The 17,947-nt window shown below is 42.3% G+C and overlaps 1 protein-coding gene across 1 annotated transcript in view; it reads right to left on the bottom strand.

Annotated features, from left to right (window-relative positions):
• Positions 1-17,947, bottom strand: part of SPTLC1 (serine palmitoyltransferase long chain base subunit 1) — a 186,507-nt gene that overhangs the window by 157,601 nt on the left and 10,959 nt on the right. Inside the window, exons 2-4 of the mRNA XM_073632847.1 lie at positions 16,928-17,035; positions 16,508-16,602; positions 12,708-12,801 (exon numbers count right to left, since the gene is read on the bottom strand). Of these exons, the coding sequence (XP_073488948.1) occupies positions 12,708-12,801; positions 16,508-16,602; positions 16,928-17,035 (297 nt within the window). The remainder of the gene's footprint in view (positions 1-12,707; positions 12,802-16,507; positions 16,603-16,927; positions 17,036-17,947) is intronic.

The following is a 17,947-nucleotide window of genomic DNA, read 5'->3' as shown; positions in this document are numbered from 1 at the left end:
ACTCATTAAAATGCAAATCCATTTAGAACTTTTTTTAAATGTGTTTTTCTGGATATTTTTGTTGTTTTGTCCATCACTGTTAAAATAAACCTACCATTAAAATTATAGACTGAGGATTTCTTTGTCACTGGGCTAACGTACAAAATCAAATTAAAAACAAGTGTGGCGCTAAAAGAAAGTGTCCTTTATTGGGCAAAGCCAAACAGAATGGTATCTGGAGGGCAAAATGCACAATAAAGATTATTAATGAAAAAAAGTCCTACAAGGACTAAGAATTAGTTCCAGAAACAATACAACATGGATGGCTGAATCCATAAATTATGTACCGTGAAAGGTATAACTAATATGTGCTATAAAGAAACGGGTAGTATGAAAAGAACCTCAAAATCCAAACAAAAGGAAAAAGTCTTCATAAAACACTGTGAAAAGTAAATATGATGTGCAACACTAACATATTGTACATGAAAAAACGGTATGTGTATGTGTGGGGGATTGTGCACAACACAAATAAATATAAGTTGGTATAAAGAAAACCAAATATGCTATTACAATAAAAAGTCCATCCAAATTGGAAAAATAAAGTGATGACACTAAGTCCAAATCATGTATTGGAAACAACGATCAGCAACCACTGAATCAACTGAGACAGGACCAATGGATCCAAAGATGGCATCCACAAGTTGCGATCTTGAACATCTGTGTAAATGATGTAGGCAAAAATACCCTTACCGGATAGGATGGACTCCCAGTCAGCGACTTGAGAGTCAAACAGGCTTGTGTAAAAATATGGAGGGTAGTTCCTGGTCCCCGACAGCTGGAGGTATTAGAAGAGTGGCGATGTTCACCGACCTGATCACTCCGATCTCACAGACCCGTCACTCCATAGGTTGCAATGGTAGGTACCTATTGGGACTCCGGCTCCATAGGAAGGATGTCACTCCTCAGAGATGATGGGAAAAGAAAAGAGGCTTCCCCATAGTATAAATCAGCTAAAAAACCAGCTTTATTAAAATAAAATAATAAAAGCACTCAGGCCCTTATATAGCAAAATAATGAAAGTAGCGCTAAAATACAAATGGTGGCAAGACAGGCATCAAAAACCCTACGCGTTTCGTCCGATAGGACTTCTACTGGGGTCCTATCGGACGAAACGCGTAGGGTTTTTGATGCCTGTCTTGCCACCATTTGTATTTTAGCGCTACTTTCATTATTTTGCTATATAAGGGCCTGAGTGCTTTTATTATTTTATTTTAATAAAGCTGGTTTTTTAGCTGATTTATACTATGGGGAAGCCTCTTTTCTTTTCCCATCATCTCTGAGGAGTGACATCCTTCCTATGGAGCCGGAGTCCCAATAGGTACCTACCATTGCAACCTATGGAGTGACGGGTCTGTGAGATCGGAGTGATCAGGTCGGTGAACATCGCCACTCTTCTAATACCTCCAGCTGTCGGGGACCAGGAACTACCCTCCATATTTTTACACAAGCCTGTTTGACTCTCAAGTCGCTGACTGGGAGTCCATCCTATCCGGTAAGGGTATTTTTGCCTACATCATTTACACAGATGTTCAAGATCGCAACTTGTGGATGCCATCTTTGGATCCATTGGTCCTGTCTCAGTTGATTCAGTGGTTGCTGATCGTTGTTTCCAATACATGATTTGGACTTAGTGTCATCACTTTATTTTTCCAATTTGGATGGACTTTTTATTGTAATAGCATATTTGGTTTTCTTTATACCAACTTATATTTATTTGTGTTGTGCACAATCCCCCACACATACACATACCGTTTTTTCATGTACAATATGTTAGTGTTGCACATCATATTTACTTTTCACAGTGTTTTATGAAGACTTTTTCCTTTTGTTTGGATTTTGAGGTTCTTTTCATACTACCCGTTTCTTTATAGCACATATTAGTTATACCTTTCACGGTACATAATTTATGGATTCAGCCATCCATGTTGTATTGTTTCTGGAACTAATTCTTAGTCCTTGTAGGACTTTTTTTCATTAATAATCTTTATTGTGCATTTTGCCCTCCAGATACCATTCTGTTTGGCTTTGCCCAATAAAGGACACTTTCTTTTAGCGCCACACTTGTTTTTAATTTTATTTTTGTACAATTTGTCTGATTGTGGTGTTGGCTGCTTTGCTTTGCGGTTGGCGCATTATTAATTTTTGAATTTTAACGTACAAAATCAGCGGGGGAGCAAATCCTTTTTTCCCTCACTGTAGCTATGTAAAAATTTAAAAAGAAGTGTCTATACTGTTTAAAAACTCTGCACATGCTCAGTTGCTCTCGATTTTTAGGCACTGCCAAATTTAGAGGCCAATCTACTGACAGCCTTAAAGCGGAATTAACCTCCACCTATCCTTTAGAGCCAAGGAAGCTGCTTCTGTTTGATCTGCAACTGCCATGGTGCTGCACATGTAATCAGTTATGACACCAGCCATTTTAATGGTTTGACAGTGTGGTTGAGGACACAAGCAAAATGTGACAGCAATCCTGGCATTCCAGGAATGTAACCTTTTTCTTTTTTTTGAATCTGTTAAATCGATGGGTTTAATTCCTCTTCATGATCTACTGCGGTTCAGGGGCTCTTGGCTTCAGCAAAATGGCAGCCATCAGCAAGAAGTAACAGGAGCAATGCTGGAGGCAATTTACAGCACACACTACTTTTGGTAGCATAATTATTATTATTGTGGAATGTAGGTTTCTTGCTAAAGAACATTATTTTTTATCAAGTTGTTATGGGCAAAAGTTCCGCTTTAACCACAGGTATAATAAAATGGAATTACCCTGTTTAAATTAATTTCTACTAAAGCCAATGTCTCCTATTCTTCTATAAGGAATATTCAAATTTGGACACAGATACAGATGATCAGATTTGTCAATTAAGTTAAAAAAAAAAAAAAAAAAAAACTGCTTTCTTTGTTGGTTACTATAATACCAGACTGTCTATAAATCCTTTTGGCTAAGGAAATTAAAAAGAGTTCATCAAGAACGTGCTACTCATCACACTGAAACTTTGGTCTATAAAAAGGTATAATAAATTATACACACACACACAGAACATCAGAACATAGAGACCATGCATGCTGTACAGTCAGGTCCAAAAATATTGGGACATTGACACAATTCTAATCTTTTCTATACACCACCACAATAAAAAAGCAAATTAAACTAACAAGATGTGCTTTAACTGCAGACTTTCAGCTTTAATTTGAGGGTATTTACATCCAAATCAGGTGAACGGTGTAGGAATTACAACAGTTTGTATATGTGCCTCCCACTTTTAAGGGACCAAAAGTAATGGGACAGATTAACAATCATCCATCAAACTTTCACTTTAATACTTGGTTGCAAATCCTTTGCAGTCAATTACAGCCGGAAGTCTGGAACGCATAGACATCACCAGACGCACAGTTTTATCCCTGGTGATGCTCTGCCAGGCCTCTACTGTAACTGTCTTCAGTTCCTGCTTGTTATTGGGGCATTTTCCCTTCAGTTTTGTCTTCAGCAAGTGAAATGCATGCTCAATCGGATTTAGGTCAGGTGATTGACTTGGCGATTGCATAACATTCCACTTCTTTCCTTAAAAAACTCTTAGGTGAAGGCGCATGCGTGGACCGCTCCAAGATGGCCTCTTAAGCCAGGAGCTCTGCGCTGCCTTAACCACCCGGCGCACATAGCTGGGGATCCGGGGCCGTAATACCCACCCCATCCGCTGGCGGAATTGCTGGGGCACAGGCCCATGTCCGTGGGAAGGTTTAGGAGAGACCTGGAGCCGCAGTTTAGAGCCTTGGTGGAGCGGGCCGAATCCAAGAAGGCAGGCGGCATGCAAACCTCACACACAGAACGCTGAGGAGATCCCTGGAGATAGGCTATCCTATGCTGCAGTAACCCGCATCCACCCTGCTGGGACCCCCGTGAGTAACCTCATGCCCATGGCTTACTCCCCCCCTGCATCCACAGAATCTCCTATTGAACAATCAATGGAGGAACTCCTGCACTCTCCCATGAGGCCTGCATCGCCTCACTGCAAACGGGCTTGCTCTGACAGACATGACTCCCCACACACTACTCAGCACCTGATCTTTTTTCCCCAACTGTCAGCCCTATTGGACAGAGGCTTAGCTCAGACTGCAGCCAAAATTACGGGAGATATCAGGGAGGATTTCCAAATCCTTGGCTCAAGGATGGAAGTTATTGAAAATAAAAACTCGACCAAACAATTTCTAAAACCAGACAGAACTCTGACCACATCCAGGTGCTACAAGATCAACTGGACACTGCACTCTCGTATCGATGATCTTGAAAATAGATCTAGAAGGGTGAACTTCAGAATCAGGGGGCTCCCAGAATTGATCACGGATACCTCATCTGTAGTACAAGATTTTCTCAGACAGATAATCCCTGACATTCCATCGCAAAAGTTGGAGATCGATCGAGCCCACAGAACTTTAGGACCCCCTCGGAAAGACGGCACACCCAGGGATATTGTGGTTAAACTCCACTACTTCTCGGTGAATGAAGGAGGTGATGAAAAAGTGCAGATATCAACACCCCCTCGCGTGCAGAGGGCATGCCATTCAAGTGTTAGCTGACATTTCACCAACCCTGATACTAAAGCTCTACTATAAGGGCAAGATGCATTCCTTCCGTAGCTTACAAGAAGGGAAAGTATCCTACTAGATCTTCGCCTCATCTCACAAGAAGCAGTGATGGATCTCACTAATTATTCTGCAGGTTTCACCAAACGCCCCTCTCCAGCGAGCCCTCTGCCGAATGTTTGGGACAAACCTAAATACAAAAGATCTAAAGAAACCAGACCTCCATGACACCGCGAGTCAAGTTTTTTTGGTAACACTCTAAATGGACTTCCTCCTTAGTCTCCAAACTGAGTTCCAGGAGACGCTGGGGTAGACAACCCCTTTTTTTTTCCCTCTTTCTTTTACATTTTCACATTTTTCAAGAACTTTTTTTGATCGTTATATTCATCATTTTGTTGGCAATTTGCCCTTTAAATCCTATGTAGGCCTCTCTACCAGGACCTATTAGCACGGTAATAGCAGCAATGTAACACTTACTTGGGACTGGTCAATTTTCATTGTTAGTCTCTTGCTTTTCAATTTTCTCCCTTCCAGATCCAGGTATAAGTTTACAGAGGCTACTGTCAGGGCTCTATGGCTCTCTCACATTTACTGGTTGATGTACTATGTGCACGGTTCTGGCCCTGTCTACCCGGGGTGGGTCCCTGGGGGGTCCGAGCCCCCTTCCTGATTTTTTCCTCGGGAGGGGGGAGCGGACTGACGGGGGGTGGGCTCCCGGAGTCTCCTGATCCCCCAAATCAGGATAATAATTTTTGTTTTGCAGTCTTTTTTCAAAAAACAGCCAAGGTTGGGGCTGTTATGCCGCGCCTCCCCCTACCCCACGGATTAGGTCATGCCTCCTTCCTGGGTTAGATGTTGACCCTGTCAGCAGGGATTGGACGTATCTCCTATACTGTTGAGCAGTGAGATCCATTTCACTCGCTGCTCACTCAAGCCCCTTACGGGCTAAAACCATCCTTCTTCCCTCTCTCCTCCTTCCCCTTTTCTTCTCTCCACTCTAACAATTCCTTTTTTTGCAGTCAGCCATCTGCCAGTCGACAACCCTTCTTCACACAGACAGCGACAGATCTCTACACCTGCACAGTCTTCAGATCCCCATAGCTGTTTTGTACAGGTAAGTGACAGTGGATTGGTGGTGCTCCTGCCCCCTCTGCTCCATGGCTGACTCTGCATCACCATCTACTCTGTTAAGAGTAGCAACTCATAATACCCAAGGTCTAAATTCACCCTCTAAACGTAGGAAGGTTCTGGACTATATGAAATCACGCAAAATAGATGTCCTATTCCTTCAGAAAACCCACTTCCCGATCTGGTACAAACCCACTTTCCGGCACGCCCAGTACCCCGTTTTATCTGGCTAATGCAGAAGATAAAACTAGAGGGGTGGCTGTCCTCATTTCAAAGAGCTGCAGATTCTCATTATAGCTGGAACAGCGGGACCCAGGGGGGAGGTTTGTCCTAGTAAAAGACACAATAGATGGTTGCCTCTACTCCTTGGTATCCTATTATGCACCTAACTCAGGACAACTTAGATTTTTCAGTAACGTGTTCAAGACGCTAGGTCCCCTTTTAGAAGGCTCCATAATCTTCGGCGGGGATTCAAATGTAGCCTTTGATCAGGGCCTGGACAGATCCAAACCTCCCTACGCCCAAACCATTTGCCCAACCAGGAGTAGCTCCAAGTTAGCTAAATTGATATACTTGCAGGGCCTCAAAGACATTTGGAGAGAGCTAAACCCCACCAAAAAGGATTACACACATTTCTCTCATGCACATCAATCTTACGCCAGATTAGACCATCTGTTGGTCTCAAATAGCTTAATCCCGTTAGCCCAAAGAGCACGGATCACAGACACGGTTTGGTCTGATCATTCCTTGTTGAGTGTAGCGATAAATAACCGAGCCCCCCAAACCAAATCTCCTTACTGGAGATTGAATGAAACGATCCTCTCAGACCCTATTAGGAAAATAGAAATGGAAAAGGCCATTTCTGAATATTTTCTTCAGAACGTTACTGCTGACGTTTCGGTGGAAACCTTATGGGCGGCACATAAGGCGACCATCAGAGGGAAAATAATTCAAATAGCTTACCAAATTAAAAAAAAGAGCTCAAAAAGGTCGACATTGACAATCGGGAAAAGAACTTTCAAACACTATGTCTGGAGCACAAGAGAGACCCACGTCGTATTCCCATGTCCCGTCTGGACACAGCCCGCCTCAAACTTAATTTAGCTCTAACAATTAAGGCAGAAAAAAAGTATTCTATGGCAAGGGGCAAAATACTACCACCAGAAGGAAAACCTGGGTCTCTCTTGGCCTTTAAACTCACACCACGCATCCACTCTCACACCTTCCCCAGAATTAAAATAGCTGGTCAACCACCCAGGGCGAATACCCTCAAAATCATGGAAGCCTTTCATAGGTTCTATGCTGACCTATATAGTGAACATGAGGCAAATAGACCTCCTGACCTGACCAAATTTCTAGAAAATTTACCAATACCCACCCTATCGGAGGACCATAGAGATAGACTCGAAGCTCCAGTCACTACAGAGAAAGTCTTAGAAGTGATAAAAAAAAACCCCTTAAAGAAAAATTCTGCCCCAGGTCCAGATGGGTTTTCTATACCATATTATAAAGCTTTTGCGAATACTATAGCACCCTATTTAGCCAAAATTTATTAACTCCAAAACCAAAAGGGGAACCCCCGAACTCGCTGATGAATGCTGCATTCATAACCGTCATCCCAAAACCAGACAAGGACCCAGGCAAGGTTACTAACTATAGACCCATATCCTTGATCAATAACGATCTAAAAATAATGACTAAAATTATGGCAGATCACCTTGCATCCTTCATTGGATCTTATATTAATAAAGACCAAGTAGGGTTCATTCCCAGAAGGCAAGGCCCTGATCAAATCAGAAGAACAGTAGATGTGGTTTCTATCTTGCAATCTGGGTGGGATGGCAGTCATGATCAAGCAGGTATGCTATTGTTGTTAGATCTCCAAAAGGCTTGAGACTCTGTATCTTGGTCCTACCAGGTTTTCCATTCTGGAAACGTGGGGCTTCGGTCCCCGATTCTCTGAGCTACTTAAATCACTCTATTCTAACCCCGAGGCTAGGATCAAATTGCAAGGACAGTATTCTGACCCCATCAAAATAGTGAGAGGGACTCGCCAGGGGTGCCCACTATCGCCACTTATTTTTGCGATAGCAATCGAATCGTTAGCAATTGCTATCCGTAAAAATCCAGACATAGCGGGGGTCAGATGTGGACCCAAAACTCACAAATGCGGCCTATTTGCCGATGACCTCATTCTTTACATCACCTCCCCAGCCACATCCCTACCTGTTTTATGTAAACTCCTAGATGATTTTGCTAAGATCTCAGGATTACATGTTAACTACACTAAGTCACAAGCACTCAACGTATCTCTCCGACCATCTCTGGTGACCCAGCTGAAGGAATCAATCCGCTTCTCATGAAGTAAATCTTACACCTAAATTTGAACAACTATATCAAGCCAATTATCCCCCCCTTCTACAAAAAATTAGAATTAGAACTTAAACAATGCTCACCACACCAACTCTCCTGGCTGGGCAGGATAAATTCCATCAAAATGACCCTACTCCCGAGACTTTTATACATGTTTCGCTCACTCCAAATTGGTATAAGAAAGGATCATCTCTCGTCATTCCAAAGCAAAGTGGTTAAATTTATATGGGGTAAATCTGGTCATCGCCTAGCACGACAATCCGTATATAGACTGAGGAATAAGGGGGGGGATTAGGTCTCCCTAATTTTTTTCTGGTATTACCAAGCAGCTAGACTTGCTCAGTTATCCACGGTATATTCCAAAACGGCCAGACCAGACTGGGTAGATATGGAGAGGCAGGCAGTCCCATCCTTCACCTTGGATTTTCTTCTCTGGTGTCCCCCTAAGACTAGGCCTCCCATCTTATCACCATCATTGTCACGCCTTGGCGATATGGGATACTTTCAGGAATTCCCCTTCTTTGGTCTCACAAAGCAAACCCTTAGCGCATATCTTCCGTAATCCGGAATTTCGTCCAGGACTTGACATCAGAGCATTTCAGTGGTGGCTGGATAAGGGGGATGTACCGGTTCGGGCACTACTTTACCTCAGCTGGACCTATTTCCCTTACCCACTGCATTAAGAACCTAGACCTCCCCAATTCAGAGAGGTTTAGATTTCAGCAACTATCACATTTTCTACACTCAATTTGGAATACAAACCTGAGCCACCCCAATTCACCCCTTATGAACAATTGTGTGGACAACACCTGGAGCAGAGGGGAGGGATCTCCATAATCTATTCGTCACTTGCCACGAATGGTCGGAAAGCACCGTTTATGCTGGAATGGGAGAAGGACACGCAGGAATCTTGGGATCTGGACTCCTGGCACAAAGCCTTCTTTAGATCCTTCAAGGGTATCCTCAATATTTCACTAATAGAAGTCAGCCTGAAGGTCATCACCAGATGGTACATGACCCCCTCCCGGCTCTCCTCCATGTTTCCTTCGGTTTCCCCTTTATGTTTCCGAGGGTGCCATATGAGGGGTACCATGATGCACATATGGTGGGATTGCCCCAAAATCAGAGGCTTCTGGAACAAAATTTTCCAAATCATATCTAAAGTCACGGCTTTGACCATTCCTAAATCTCCCTTGATAGCCCTTCTTAACCAACTAATTCCCAAGGTTCCGAAATTCTCTCAAAAACTAATATTTTTTTATATTGCTAGGCGCTAAACTCACCTTAGCTAAAGCCTGGAAGCTTCCTAAGGTCTCCATTGCAGCAGCTAAAACACAAAATATCTTGGATAATGGCCCAAAAGAAGATGGTGAGCTCCATATTGGACACCTCAGCCCAGTTCAGGAAAACTCGGGAACCTTGGGCCAAATACATAGGAGTGGGCAACTTCTCAAGCTCACATTAATCATAACATTTCTACTTAGGGTCTGACTGGCAGATGGCTCCCTCTCCCTTTCCCTTTCTCTTCTTCTCTTTTTCTTCTTTCCCCCCCACCCCCTCCCTTTTTTCCCTTACCCAGTCCTATTTTTTTGGGCTTTGCTCAAGTGCTATAGTGTCCTGCAGATAAGTCACTTTTACCTAAATTCCCAGAAAGTAATGAGACTCCTCGTAGGCCATCTTTCCAGTTTACAGATCCTAGTTGTGTGGAACTATTTTGTTGTAAATCATTTTTATTTTAATTGTGTTTGCTTTGCCTCGTGTAATGGTATATTTTGTTATACTCTTGAAAACCAATAAAATACTTACACAAAAAAAAACCCCAAAAACTCTTTGGTTGCTTTCGCAGTATGCCTCAGGTCATTGTCCATCTGCACTGTGAAGCGCTGTCCAATTCTGAAATTCTGAAGCATTTTGCTGAATATGAGCAGATAATATTGCCCAAAACACTTCAGAATTCATCCTGCTGCTTTTGTCAGCAGTCACATCCTCAATAAATACAAGAGAACCAGTTCCATTGGCAGCCATACATGCCCACGCCATGACACTACCACCACAATGCTTCACTAATGAGGTGGTATGCTTTGGCTCATGAGCAGTTCCTTTCCTTCTCCATACTCTTCTCTTCCCATCACTCTGGTACAAGTTGATCTTGGTTTCATCTGCTCATAGGAGGTTGTTCCAGAACTGTGAAGGCTTTTTTAGATGTTGTTTGGCAAACTCTAATCTGGCCTTCCCGTTTTTGAGGCTCACCAATGGTTTACATCTTGTGGTGAACCCTCTGTATTCACTTTGGTGAAGTCTTCTCTTGATTGTTTACTTTGACACACATACACCTACCTCCTGGAGAGTGTTCTTGATCTGGCAAACTGTTGTGAAGGGAGTTTTCTTCACTAGGGAAAGAATTCTTTGGTCATCCACCACAGTTGTTTTTCTAGATCTTCCGGGTCTTTTGGTGTTGCTGAGCTCACCGGTGCGTTCTTTCTTTTAAGGATGTTCCAAACAGTTGATTTGGCCACACCTAATGTTTTTGCTACCTCTGATGGGTTTGTTTTTGTTTTTTCAGCCTAATGATGGCTTGCTTCACTGATAGTGACAGCTCTTTGGATCTCATATTGAGAGTTGACAGCAACAGATTCCAAATGCAAATAGCACACTTGAAATGAACTTTGGACCTTTTATCTGCCCCTTGTAAATGGGATAATGAGGAAATAACACACACCTGGCCATGGAACAGCTGAGCAGCCAATTGTCCCATTACTTTTGGTCTCTTAAAATGTGGGAGGCACATATACAAACTGTTGTAATTCCTACACCGTTCACCTGATTTGGGTGTACAGTCCCTGACAAAAGTCTTGACGCTTGTGTACAAATTGACCTGAAGTGCCGCTAAAATATATTTCTAATCAAGATTTTGTTACAAGAAATGGGTCATTTTAATCCCAACAGCTTTTGTAATAATGTTTCAGTGCAAAACGAAACGGACAAAAAGTATTCTAATATTCACAGCTTGGTAAAGCCCATTGAGTCAATTTTTGTCAAGACATAAGTGTTGTCGCCTTATTATATGAGCCTCACCTGTGACTAATAATGGATCAATTAGGTCTCAGGTGTGTATAAAAAGAACACCAGTACACTAGACCTTCTCAACTGCAACTAGACCTCTGCAAACATGCCTAAGATTCACCCGGAGACTAAAGTGTTGATTATCAAGAGGCTGAAGACCAGATCCACTGCTGATGTGGCAGACACCTTCAATGTGTCTCAGCGTCAAGTTCAGAGGATAAAAAAAAGATTTGAAGAGACTGGAGACGTTTTGGACAAGGCCAGGTCAGGCCGACCCCGCAAGACAACTGCTCGAGAGAACCGTTTGTTGGCTCGAAAATCCAAGGCCAGCCCATTTTCCACTGCAGCAGAGCTCCAAGAGACCTGGTCACCTGAAGTTCCTGTGTCAACCAGAACAGTTTGTCGGATTCTGTCTTGAAATGGCCTCCATGGGTCGAATCAGTGCCCATAAGCCAGCACTAAACAAAAGACAATTGAAAAACCGTGTGGCATTTGCCAAGGGCCACAGCCTGCTAAAAGGATGGACTCTGGAAAAGTGGCAGAAGGTGGATTTTTCAGATGAATCTTCTGTTGAATTACACCACAATCGCCGCAAATATTGCAGGAGACCTATTGGAACCCACATGGTGCTGAGATTTACCCAGAAAACAGTGAAGTTTGGTGGAGGAAATCATGGTCTGGGGTTACATCCAGTATGGGGGTGTGCGAGGGATCTGCAGGGTGGAAGGCAACATCAATAGTCTAAAATACCAAGAAATCTTAGCTACCTCTTATATTCCCAACCATAAAAAAGGCCAAATTTTGCAGCAGGATGGTGCTCCATCGCATACTCCACATCAAAGTTCCTTAAGGCAAAGAAGATCAAGATGCTCCAGGATTGGCCAGCCCAGTCACCAGATATGAACGTCATTGAGCATATGTGGTGTAGGATGAAAGATGAAGCATTGAAGACGAAACCAAAGAATATTGATGAACTCTGGGAGGCATGCAAGACTGTTTTCTTTGCTATTCCTGATGACTTCATCAATAAATTGTATGAATCCTTGCCAAACCGCATGGATGCTGTCCTTCAAGCTCATGGAAGTCATACAAGATATTAAAATTTGGATCTCACAGCACCACTACTTAATTTGCTGACATATTTTTGGATTTTCAGTAAAGTTGTTCATTTTCTGTAAAGGGCGACAAAACTTTTGTCTTGCCAAAATTTGACCTGTCTGTCTTGATTAAATGATAAATCTTTTTTCAGTGAAACTAATTTATTTCAGTGCATTAAACATCATTTGGGAGGGCTTTAGCTTTTCATATGAGCTATTTCTAGCACCAATTTATTAATTAAAAGTCAGGTTAATAGTAGGAGTTTATACAAAATAGAGAAGCGAATAAGACTTTTGTCAGGGACTGTACAGAGAGCCAAAAATATTAGAATTGTGTCGATGTCCCAATATTTATGGACCTGACTGTATATGTGAACACTTGGCATGTAAGGAGAGATTTATAAGAGATCCATAAACAAGCTCACCTACCTTAACTCTCTCATTATCTAAGAGACCAAGAAAATTAAAGGATGCAAAATTGATGCATTCTTTTCCATTCACAATGATTGTGTGGCTTGGAGGTCTGAAAGATACATTATAAACATTTTATATTGAAAGTAATTTCTGAAGCAACAATATTAAAATTTACTACAATAAAGAAAGCCAAAAAAAAAAAAAAACATAAATGTAAAACTAGGATTACATTTTGCAATATTCAGGGGAAATGTCCAACTAAAAATTAAAACAGTATAAAAATACTGTTATAAAAATATAAAAATGTATACTGTATTCACATATCAAGTAGAATTCCTCTTGCTTGGCACGTGACAAAGAAAAGGTAGGAACTCTACATAGGAATAAATGGAGATTGTAGCATGTATGCGTTAGAGGAGCTGGACCCAACAGATTGAAGGTGAGGCTGGGTGGTCAAAAAGCAGAGACAGGGCAGATATGCGCAAGACTTAAAAATGGGTACAAGCATTTTAACCCATTAAGTGTATCTGCACTGAAAGTGCAGTCACACTTTAAAAACGTCTTCCATTTCCTGCGTATAACATGCATACCTGCTTTACAGAATCCATAAGATATAAAATCACAGACAAGAGAACATCAGGAAATCAGTACAAAAATGTCAAACAAAATTTTATTCAAGTGTTTCTTTTGTAAACTACACAATATAAATAATTTATAATGTAAAAACTGACTGTATAAAAAGGATACTATACAGTGCATCTGGAAAGTATTCACAGCGCTTCACATTTTCCACATTTTGTTATGTTACAGCCTTATTCCAAAATGGATTAAATTCATTATTTTCCTCAAAATTCTACAAACAATACCCTGAAATGACAACATGAAAAGGAGTTCGTTTGAAATCTTTGCAAAAAAACAGATTAGATCTCAAAACTATTGGGACGCCTGCCATTACAGGCACATGAACTTTAATGGCATCCCAGCCTTAGTCCATAGGGTTCAATATTGAGTTGGCACACCCTTTGCAGCTATGTTTAGGAGTGTGTCTATGGGAGTGTTTGACCATCCTTTCAGAAGTGCATTTGTGAGGTCAGGCACCGATGTGGACGAGAAGGCCTGGCTCGCAGTCTCTGCTCTAATTCATCCCAATGGCGTTCTATCTGGTTGAGGTCAGGACTCTGTGAAGGCCAGTCAAGTTTCTCCACCTCAAACTCGCTCATCCATGTCTTTATGGACCTTGCTTTTTGCACCTGTCCAAATCATTTGTTGGACGGGGGAAAGTGATGTGGGGTTGTTTTTTCAGGGGTCAGGGTTGGGCTTGGCCCCTTAGTTCCAGTGAAGGGAACTCTTAAAAGTGGAGGCCCACCACAAAAAAAAAAAAAAAAAAAAAAAAAAAAAAAACACGTTTGCACCAAAAATCCCTAAAAAAATTGGAGGAAAAAAAAAAAAAAAAAAAATAATAATACATTTTAACTCACCTCAAATGGCTGTTGCTAGGCAGTCTTCCTAATCTGCCTCTTCCTACGCCACGGTGATGTTCTGTCTTCTCCTCTCCGCGTTGTCTTCTGGGGAATGGGGCACGGTGTGTTATGGGAACTGTGTGTGTCCCACAACACATCGCGTCCCATTCACAAAGCGCTGCACGACTCACACATGCGCAGTAGGAAACGGGCAGTGAAGCCGTAAGGCTCCACTGCCTGTTTCCCTTAGTTAGGATGGCAGTGCCGGGACCCGAGAGCTGAGGGACGGGTCGGCCTTGGGCGGCCGACATCGCGGGCACCCAGGACAGGTAAATGTGCTTATTTAAAGTCAGCAGCTACAGTGTTTGTAGTTGCTGACTTTTAATTTTTTTTTTTCCCGGGCCGGAACCCCCCTTTAAAGCTTCAGCATACCAAGACATCTTGGACAATTTCATGCTCCCAACTTTGTGGGAACCGTTTGGGGATGGCCCCTTCATATTCCAACATAACTGCGCAAAAGTGCACAAACAAGGTCCATAAAGACATGGATGAGCAAGTTTGGGGTGAAGGAACTTGAGTGGCCTACACAGAGTCCTGACCTCAACCCGATAGCACACCTTGGGTGCTGTGAGCCAGGCCTTCTCGTCGCCATCAGTGCCTAACCTCACAAATGCATTTCTTGAAAGATAGTAAAAAAAAAAAAAAAAAAAAAAAACCACACCACACATTCCCATAGACACTACCAAACCTTGTGGACAGCCTTCCCATAAGAGTTGAAGCCGTTACAGCTGCAAAGGGTGGGCAAACTCGATATTGAGCCCTACGGACTAAGACTGGGAAGTTCATATGCATGTAAAGGCGGGCATCCCAATACTTTTGGTAATATAGTGTAAGAATCAACAGCCTTTGCTCAATACTTTGTTGAAGCACCTTTGGCACCAATTACAGCCTCCGGTCTTTTTGAGTATGATGCTACAAGCTTGGCACACCTATTTTTCGGCAGTTTCTCCCATTCTTCTTTGCAGGACCCTCTCAAGCGCCAATCAAGTTGGATAGGGAGCGTCAGTGCACAGCCATTTTCAGATCTCGTCAGAGATATTCAATCGGGTTCAAGTCTGGGCCACTCAAGGACATTCACAGAGTAGTCCCATAGCCACTTCTTTTGTTATCTTGGTTGTATGCTTAGGGTTGTTGTCCTGTTGGAAGATGAACCTTCACCCCAGTCTGAGGTCCTGAGCGCTCTGGCGCAGGTTTTCATCAAGGACGTCTCTGTACATTGCTCCATTAATCTTCCCCTCGATCATGACTAGTCTACCAGTTTCTGCCACTAAAAAATATCCCCACAGCATGATGCTGCCACCACCATGCTTCACTGGAGGGATGGTATTAGCCAGTTGATGAGCGTTGCCTGGTTTCCTCCAGACATGACACTTGCCATTCAGGCCAAAGAGTTCAATCATTGTTTCATCAGACCAGAGAATTTTGTTTCTCATGGTCTGAGAGTCCTTCAGGTGCCTTTTACTGAGGAGTGGTTTCCATCTGGCCACTCTGCCATACAGGCCTGATTGGTGGAGTGCTGCAGAGATGGTTGTTCTTCTGGAAGGTTCTCCTCTCTCCACAGAGAAATGCTGGAGCTCTGTCAGAGTGACCATCAGGTTCTTGGTCACCTCCCTGACTAAGGCCCTTCTCCCCTGATCGCTCAGTTTGGATGGGCAGCCTGCTCTAGGAAGCGTCCTGGTGGTTCCAAACTTCTTCCATTTATGAACGATGGAGGCCACTGTGCTCATTGGGACCTTCAATGCTGCAGAAATTTTTCTGTACCCTTCTCCAGATCGGTGCTGAGATACAATCCTGTCTTGGATGTCTTTAGACAATTCCTTGGACTTCATGGCTTGGTTTGTGCTCTGGTTAACTGTGGAACCTTATATAGACAGGTGTGTGTCTTTCTAAATCGTGTCCAATCAACTGAATTTACCACAGGTGGACTCCATTTAAGTTGTAGAAAAATCTCAAGGATGCTCAGTGGAAACAGGATGCACCTGAGCTCAATTTTGAGTGTCATGGCAAAGGCTGTGAATACTTCTGTACATGTGATTTGTTTTTTATTTTTAATAAATCTGCAAAGATTTCAAATAAACTTCTTTCATGTTGTCATTATGGGGTATGGTTTGTAGCATTTTGAGGAAAATAATAAATTTATTCTATTTTGGAATAAGGCTGTAACATAACAAAATGCGGAAAAAGTGACGCCCTGTGAATACTTTCTGGATGCACTGTACCTTGGTCAATCAGCTTGTTTTTGGGAAATCCTACTGTTTAAAAACACAAAGCTAAAGGAAAGCAGCAGTTAGTTACCCAGTAACGATGTTATAATTGAGAGCTGGGTGATCTTTAGAAACAGGAGGCACGAGAGGTTCTGGGTGCCACTCTTCAATCAATTCTTCTTTCTCCTGGAAAGAAAAATACAATTTCATGACAAAGAAAGTTGGTAGAGAGCACAGAAAGCAAACAGACTGAGTATGCCCGTTCCTCGACTGGCTTACAGCTCTCACAATAAAAATAAGGCTCCATGGACAGTTCCCAGTTCTGGAAAAACAAACAAAACAAAAAACCCTAGGACACATTTCTGGTTTTATGTTGATCATCTATACTGTATGGCACATGGCCACTGATTGTTTGTACTTACTCTGTAAAAGTTAACCTGTAAAACGCAATTTAAAAAAAAAAAAAAAAAAAAAAAATTGAAAGTGAAAGTTATGCCTGTTCCTCAATTACCTTTTCTGTGAGGTCAGACCTTTCCTGCAATTTGTAAGTCTTAGAAAATATAAGTCGTATAATCCACAGGATCAGAATCCCTTCCAGTATTAAATGGTATGCAGGTGCCTGAAAATAAAGAAAAAGGGGTTTTAGTTTATTTACATGTCACCACCAAATTTTGCAGTATGTTCCGCTGTGAAGGAGGAAACAAACACCTGCAAACTTGAAAACAACACTAATGTATATTTAACATTTAGGCCTCATTTATATGCATGAGCAGGGGGGCAGTAAAAGCAGATGATTGAGCTACAGTTTTACTATACCCCGACCACCCCAGCCACAAAAAGTGTAACTATGGGCAAAATAAATAAAAGGAGAAGAAAAAAAAAAAATGTATATGATGGCATCTCTCAATAGCATCAATGCAGCAGTCTTTGTTTTTCCCAAACCATGGTTTTACTAACTGTTGATTCTGCCAGTAGTGTAGTGATAGCAATAAAAAGGATTCTAAAATATATAAATATTTTTTTTTTTAAATAATAAACATGTCATCCTTACTTGCTCTGTGCAATGGTTTTGCAAACAGCAGCCCCGACCTGCCCCTTCTGGGGTCCCCCACCCTAAATATCCCCAAAATTTATATCCCAGAGCGCATAAGGCAAGAAGTACCGCTGCCAAATGCGACCGACGAAGTCAGTGCTAGTGTTGCGTATCCAACCCAAACTACTTGGTCATTTACAAAAGGAGCCTGCAGCCAAGCATAGATACCTGAAGCCACAGCTGTATTATATGCCAAAAACGAAAACGTTAAAACGTTTAAATTGTGACGGTACACTATGGAAATGATGGTGACCAGAGTTAGTGCCGGTTCACACAGGGGCAACACGACTTGCAGGTCGACTCACCAAGGCGACCTGCACACGACTTCAGCGGTGACTTGCAAAACGACTTCTGTATAGAAGTCAATGCAAGTCGCCCCAAAAATACTACAGGAACCTTTTCTAAGTCGGAGCGACTTGCGTTGCTGCTATTAGAACG

This window comes from Aquarana catesbeiana, linkage group LG01 (genome assembly GCF_042186555.1).
Source record: "Aquarana catesbeiana isolate 2022-GZ linkage group LG01, ASM4218655v1, whole genome shotgun sequence".
Lineage (NCBI taxonomy): Eukaryota > Metazoa > Chordata > Amphibia > Anura > Ranidae > Aquarana > Aquarana catesbeiana.
The sequence above is the reverse complement of the archived record's forward strand: the minus strand, read 5'-3'. Positions and strand labels throughout refer to the sequence as shown.